At 37.4% G+C, this 7942-nt stretch overlaps 1 protein-coding gene across 1 annotated transcript in view; it reads left to right on the top strand.

Annotated features, from left to right (window-relative positions):
• The window catches only part of LOC121878390, a 31015-nt gene extending 23369 nt beyond the window's left edge, over positions 1-7646 (top strand). The window contains exons 2-5 of the mRNA XM_042384595.1: positions 78-799; positions 2695-2876; positions 3512-3736; positions 4205-7646. Of these exons, the coding sequence (XP_042240529.1) occupies positions 617-799; positions 2695-2876; positions 3512-3736; positions 4205-4466 (852 nt within the window). The 5' untranslated portion in view covers positions 78-616 and the 3' untranslated portion in view covers positions 4467-7646. The remainder of the gene's footprint in view (positions 1-77; positions 800-2694; positions 2877-3511; positions 3737-4204) is intronic.
• Positions 7647-7942: the final 296 nt, after the last annotated feature.

Below are 7942 nucleotides of genomic sequence, written 5' to 3' on the forward strand. Positions count from 1 at the left end.
TTTTGTAATTAATGTTTGTTGTAACTAATTATCTGTTGTGCATTTAACGGAGATATTTTCTTTTCTCTCTCTTTCAGGGTGATGCTGTGAAACGCTTTCTTCACCACACTTGTATTTAAGACAATACTGTACAGTACACAAAGTGTGTGTGTGTGTATGGTGTTTGCCGCCCGCTCACGCACACAAAAACGGCTACGACTAGTCCTACAACCAAAACTATCCTCATACTAGCTCCAGACTACTCTCCTGCTATATATACAACCTCTACAGTACTACTATCCCACCTACTACCACTACTACTGCTACTATCTTACAATCACTACATCCTCCATTTCATCTACTACTACTGTACTATTCTTCTACCAGCCCAGCATTCACCATCACATTTTAAGGAATAAATCCATCCCCACCCATCAGCCCTCCTTCCCACCTACCAGTCCTCGTTTCCACTCACTAGCCTCATTCCCACCTATCAGCCCTCATTCCCACCCACCAGCCCTCATTCCCACCTATCAGCCCTCATTCCCACCCACCATCTCCAACCACTAGCCCCATTCCCACCCATCAGCTCCCATTCCTACTCACTGAGCCAACCAGCCTCACTCCCACATCCAACATGAGTCTGGAGAGGTTGGGTCCATCGTCGCGGTATGTGGACTACACACAGCCAGGGCCCAGCGGCTACCAGGCACCCTCCGTCAGCAGCTATGAGTACGCTCCTGAGAGGCCGCCCAGGAGGGAGCGGAGTAGGTCCAGGGACAGGGATTCTTCCTCCAGGAATGGCTACGCAAGCAGGGAGGTAAGATACACATTCCACCACTACCACCATATTGAAAAATTCCCCTCAACCTGGCAATTCACAATTGCTCAGTCAGTCAGTTTATTCAGTCAATATATCCACTGGTTGCTTGTCCAGGTGATATCTCAAGCACTTTTTGGGCAAGGACACAATACTGACCAAGTTGATCAATTAATAAGTCATTCAATCAATCAATCAGTCTGTCAGTTGATCGGTAAACCAGATACTCAATCAGCCACCACAATAATGATTAAAAAAACTAATGAGCAGCAACGACTCTATACCAGCTGAGTAAAGCATAATTCAATGCCGTGTGGTGATTTAAAGTGTCAACACCACCAGCATAATAAATTCACCCCCTTGTATATAAAAAGAGAGAGAGAGAGAGAGAGAAAGAGAGAGTTGTGAATTCTAAGAACTTTGTGATATTGTACAAGATTCCTATTGTACACCTACACAATTTGGATGAAATAATACTCCCTTATTCCTTTGATAAATTCACACAATCACAGAATTTTTGTCTTAACATACGACACTGGGATGTACAGGGTGTGCTAAGAATGTGTTTTGCATCATCACGAGTCTATGGTCTGTTTGTTTGTAGATATGAATCTTAAAGTCAGTTTTAAATTAACTTTTTAAAATTTTATGAAACAGGGATGTTCTAGGTTAATCTCTCAGATGAATTAGCATTTTAACAGTCTGAGATCATCTGTGACCTTTCTAGAGTGGTCACATCGCTGAGAATGTCACGGTCATTTTGAGACAAACTCTGTGTGTACATACATGTAATTTAACATTAATTTTTATATTACTTATTGTTTCAAACACTCATAGTGGTATGGTATGAGCTAAGGAGCTAAGGTATGAATGGAAAGCACAAGCTGTCTCACCCTGTGGCAAGGCGAGGATCGTTACCAGCCATCAGAAGGTGTGTAGCTCACACACCCCGCCGAGAACATTGTTATTAGAGGCAGCGACCTTGTGAAAGTGATGTAAAATATAGTGCTGCTGTTACACAGGTTGGGTAACACTTGCAATCATTCAAAGTGAGGATGCAATATTTTCTGTTACGTCTTCGTTCAGTGTTATAGACGAATTATGTAACCCTGATGGTGATGGAAGGAGAAAAATACAGATAAAGTACAGTACTGTACTGTACTAGTCAAAGATGTTAAAAGTTACAAAAAGGAGACATTAAATGGTAATATAGTCAGCAGTCAGTTAGTTATGTAAAAAAAAATAATACGAAGAAATACTGTAGTAGATGAAGTTGCCATATTTTTTTAAATCATCGAGTAAAAAAAATCAGTATGGGTAAGGTACTAAGATAACTGAGAGCACTATCCATGTGGTTTCTTATATATGGCACTGAGATGTCCCTGTGGCATAGACTGAAGATGCTATATATGAAGTAGTATGAGTTGAACAGTTGGCAGATAATTTTATTGCTTTGGTGAGAACAATAATGGTAAAATAGTACAGTACTATAATAATGATAGTGATAATAATATAAGCAAGAGCTTTGAAAATCAGTGCAATGAAATAACTGTTCAGATTCTCAAAGATTCGTCCATATGCTAAATTTTCCCCAAACATGAAATGTGGTTCACATAATCTGCAACACTTACATGACTGGCAGTACAGTAGTTGTGAGGGAAGGTCAACACATGTGGTATGCAGTAAGGGAACCTGTGGGAGAGAAAACAGAGGTATAAATATAAACAAATAAGTCCCTTTGGAATCTGTGTTCTAGTGTTTTATGACTCATTTACAGCAGTTTTAGAGTGAATGTATGGTAACTCAGGAGGTGCTGTACAGTAGGTAGAGTAGAAAAATTTCTTTGCCAAGATGGTGTTGTGTGTGCAACAGACTGAGGTCCATCCATTTGGCAGGTATACTATAACCCTGGCTTGGTGGTGGAGCGCGCACCAAGTGATCGGGCAGAGAGTGAATTCACTGTTAGGAATGAGGCGGTGATCAACCCACAGCTGGAGGAGGAACGGCGGGCAGCATCAAGGGCAGCATCAGAGATATACGCCTCCACAAGGATCCCCAGACCTCACTCCGAGATCAGGTGAGCAGCACAGAGCATACTACAGTAAACAAGCCAGAGGAAGCATAACTAAAGACCTGTTCCACTGATAAAAATGCATATTTCATATGACATCAAATTGGTGGAACAATCTGCCAGAGAGTGTGAGCTCTTTCAAGACCAGACATCTTGAACAAGTACTAGAGCAGGTTCAGATACATTCAGGAGCCAGTACATGCTCAGTACTTGTCAAGAGTGCATAACAGAGACGTGACTGATCGCCCAAGCGGCAAACAAGCCGATCAGTGGTAAAGAGTATTAAAAAAAGTAAGTGTATTGGAATTATCCAGTAGTTACTATCTTTATCTAATCATGTCCATGAACTGGACTAGATTTGGAGTTAAGACATTAAAAGCATTGTTCCAGAAATATCCACAACTATTTTTTAAGCTATCCTCGTCTTACTACACGTGCTTCTTATACCGTACACTTTTCTCTGCCTTGTGCTATTCATGCACTTTACGTGAAATTATCTTCTGATTATTAGGGCACTGGTTAAGAAACATCTTTACTTCTTAAAAGCCATCTCGCTCAATTTCTTTCTGTATCTGTAAATATCAACCTCTTTTCCTTCTAACCTTGTATCAACAGTTTAAAAAATTTCCCTTGTTTTGCAGTCAATATACATACCGGAGTGGTGGAGGCCATAGTGACAAGGTGAGCGTGAAAACCAAAACAACAAGAGGCGGGAAGTTGGTGATGGAAACAATGACAGCACCTCACCCCTGCTGCCCCAACACCAAGAGTGTCTGCTGCCTTATGGTCCTCCTCAACCTAGGCCTCCTCCTCATTACCCTTGGCTTTGTTGTTGTTCTTCAGCTCTACGATCCTGCCTTTGTCTGGTGCGTATGATATCATCACCCAGAGTGATCTATCCTATATACTGTACTGTGTCAATGTTCTAAGGTCACCTTACACCATGAACCACCCATTTCCTGTCTGTGAGTGTAGTGAGGTCCCCTAAATCCATGCAACTTCTATTCATCGCCAATGTGTTGTGATGTCAATAACTATAAATAAATGTGCATATTCTAGTTGTGGGAAATAACTCATAGCATATATATTTCATCTCAATATGTTCAGTTACACATTTGATATACAATATATTTTCTGAAAACTTTATTTAGTTGTGTTGATACTTAAGCTACAGTTATATACAAGTTCATTGAAAAAGAATCCCCAGGTTTTAATATACAGTACTGTACTGTACTGTGCTGTACTAGTATAACCATTTAAAATCTTGGCATTCTTTTTTGATGACCCTGTATATAAAGAATCCATTTAACTATATTAAACTTATACCCTAACAGGTACATCGGATTGTGTATGCTCATCTTTGGCTTCATGGTGCTCTTTGGCTCCCTCATCTACTGTGTGTTTGTGTGCCGGGAGATAGAGAAGAAGCGACCACCCCCCGGAGAGCTCTACTGGACCAACCACTGGACCAAGCAGCTCAACATGCCTGAGATACATTACACAAATACACAGTATAAGCCAGCAGATTACAAAGGGTCTGAGTTCTCCTTTAAGACTGAGCCAAGTAGAACAACAGCCACCAGCCAGAGGTACTGAGGTATCATGTATTATGTGAGACTTAGGCCTTGTGGATTGTGGCAGTGTTGATGCAATGTGAGAACACATTTAGTGATGAGACATTAGATAATGAGTTATTTTAGTCATTACATGTTATGAGGCATTTACACTTATCAAATGACCACTCCAGGTTGATGGGATAGTTTCCTTAGATCTGGCAGATATTAATACAAATTTAATGAAGCATTATTAGTACTCTATACTTGTGAAGAGATCAGAAATACTCATGTTTTATTCTCTCTGACACTGAAATAATTCCTCAAGAATAAGTCGACAAACTTTGGTGAAAACTGCATGGTTTACACGATAGAAGTAGCAAATATGTAAGATCTGTTTTTCATTCAATGGTTACAAAGCCTTCAGATATGCCCTGTCATTTACAAAGAGTATTTGCATTTTTGCATTTATGATAAGTGCAATACAGTTTGGGTGGATGCAAATATTGTATAGCAAGACCATCTATTGTCACTCATATAAGTTTGATGAGCTTGATGTATTTTTCCTCTGGGATAGACTTTAGAAGGACCTATACTGTATTTCCTTAATTAACAAAACAATTAAATTAAAAATAAAAGGAACAGGAGGGTGTTGCTTGTTGTAAAGTTAGTGTTTGAACTTGAAGAGGATAGCATGATCAACCTGAGCAAAAACTGAACAAGAAAATCACCCAACAGGCCATAATATTATTAGTTATGGCTGATGTGAGAAGTCAAACCATTTTTGTAAATCTATGTAAATAGACATTATTGAAAGAGCAACTGAATTCTAAATCTACCAGTTTGGCTACTCCTCGTATATAAGCAAAGGTAATATTTTTCTCGCAACTTAATGCATGTTGAGGAGAAGATCCCTTGAAGAAGAACTACTAGTCAGAAATGTTTGGATCTTTGAGTCGTGTATTATTCCAGTTACCGGGACTTTTGATGATAATCTTAAGTTAATAATATTATGGATTATAATAACAAGACATTTAATACTTTAAGTTCATTAAAAACTAATCTTGAAAACAGAACAGCAATTCTAATATTGATGCAGTTTATTATATCTCAACATAACAGTACTCTGCATTTTGTGCCATATTAAATGTGTGAGTCTAGCATTGGTTCCTTTTTCCTTTGCATTCCTGAGATTGTTAAAGTGTTAAACAGTGCTGGTGATCATAAGAAGTTTTCCAGATCAGTGATGCATTTAAATTAACTGTACTATTTGATGTATACCATATACATGTATTCTATAGTTGTTTATTACATTCTGTAATTTAAATTTACTGAGTGAAATTAATACTGTATACAGATAGACTGTGTTAGGTCTTAGAAATTGTGGCAAGCGTTTATATTACCACTACCGGTACATGTATCAGTAGACTTGACTCAATAAACTGGGTAAGGTAGTGATGTTGGAGAACACAAACATACAGTAATTGGAAGCCTAATGTATCACCAAACTCTTAATGTTGGTATTCCAAACAATTATTAACTTTTTGGTTGATATCCAATTTCTTCTTATTCTTTGTTCAGAATATTTCTCGCAACAGAAGATGTACAGCAAAGTACCTAACTGATTGCTTGTAAATAAGGCACTCACACGTCTAGAAATAGCATCAGTATTTTGCTGAGACTGTACCTTAGCTAGATAAGTTCAGTCAGCATCATTTAGAAGAAAAAAAAGTTAGGCACTGTGTAGACCTTTCCAAAGGTTCTCTATCTTAATGTTGTCTCCTAACTGGTGCTAACTCAACAAGTTTCAATTGCTTCATTCACTAGGCATATCTGAAATAAGTAACAATGAAAATTTTTCAAAATACAAAACTGTATTTGACTATTTTATCCATCGAATCACTCTTTTGTAAATTTACTATACAAAGAATGTGAGTTGTTCATTTTTTGATACTGCACTGCTACACTTTATACAGGTAATAATGAAAACATCAGAAAACAAGCACAGTGCATTTAAATAAATTTTTTTTTACATTTACTAAGCGAACTGGTAAATGGAGTCAGCATTAAAAATATGTGATTCATGACACTAGGAGCTGTTGTGGCAAAATCTGTTTTACAATCACAGCTCTGTAACCTACACCTGCAATATGTATACTACTGTCATGATTTTTATTGTCATCTAATGAGAGTCCAACTACAGTGCAGTGCTGACTTTATCTTTACTTAATACCATTTATCGCCACACTCACCCAAAGTATAAATGTTTACCATCAGCTATATAAAGACTGAATAGAGGTAATTGGTATTCAGTGATAAAGATATACTGTAGCCTGTCAGTAGTTAAATATAAGTAACTTTTAGGTCTCTTGACAAAAAAGAAAACAAAAATTACAGTAGAAGAACCTGTACAGTATTGTATTCCCCCACACAGGTACAGATGACACACATAAGATATTATTTTTCCCAAGACTATCAGTCCCTTTACTCCATAAAAAAAGGGAAGGGGAATTCAAATAATAAACAGTATGTTAGCTGTTAATTGCCTATTACCTATTACCTTTACCTTTTCTACCAATACTACCTTAATATTTATTAGTTTATGTTATGGTAAACAAAATTATATGCAAGTAAATACAAGAACACAGATTATGATCATGTGGAAAGCATATACTGTACGGTAGTTACTGTACTGTATGTATAATGGCCACTGACAGGTGCTCAGTGTTAACTGGATATCTGGATACAGTATTAATATTCAGTTTTTATTTTCTTTAAAATAAACCAACTAATCTATGGGTGCAATATATGTTCCAGTGATTAAAATAACATTGATAAAACTGATTAATGAATTATGAACCTATTCCAAAAGTATCCCTCAATGTATTAACAGTTTATTTTAAGTGTCCAAATATATACCTTGAATATCCAAAAGAATGATAATGATTACCTCCCCATAACTCACACCTCTTCCCACTCCTCATTCTTTCCTCTCTCTGGCCTCCTATCTCATCTCACACGTAATTCCTCATATCCTACATTCCCCATCTACCTGTTCAATACAAAGTTAAGATTTGATTTTGAATAAAACATTTTTTTATGAAATGGTGAATGTAAAATATCACTAACCTGCCTCACCTTCAGATGCTTAAAATAAAACCATCACCCTAACTAATACCGTACATTTATACCAATGCTTTTATATAAAAACTTGTCGAGTAAGTATACTGTTTTATTTACCTATAGGAAAACTGTTCATAGAAAATGTGTTTTGACAACTGCGGCATTCTGGAATGCAGTTATAAGCCCTTTCCAGTGCTTATTTTAAGGCACTATAGGATATTGTTCCAAGAATCCAGATGCATGACCAGCAACTAAAATGATTCATCTGCTTTCTCAGTCAACGAACATGCCAAAAGTTTCTTCTGGTTAAGAGGGACGGACCATCTAGATATCTGAACGACCTTCTTATAAGACCTAATAATTTATTTGCCTAATTTACCTTCTTCTCGCAATGAC

The sequence above is a fragment of the Homarus americanus genome, unplaced genomic scaffold (genome assembly GCF_018991925.1).
Source record: "Homarus americanus isolate GMGI-L3 unplaced genomic scaffold, GMGI_Hamer_2.0 scaffold41027, whole genome shotgun sequence".
NCBI classification, from domain to species: domain Eukaryota; kingdom Metazoa; phylum Arthropoda; class Malacostraca; order Decapoda; family Nephropidae; genus Homarus; species Homarus americanus.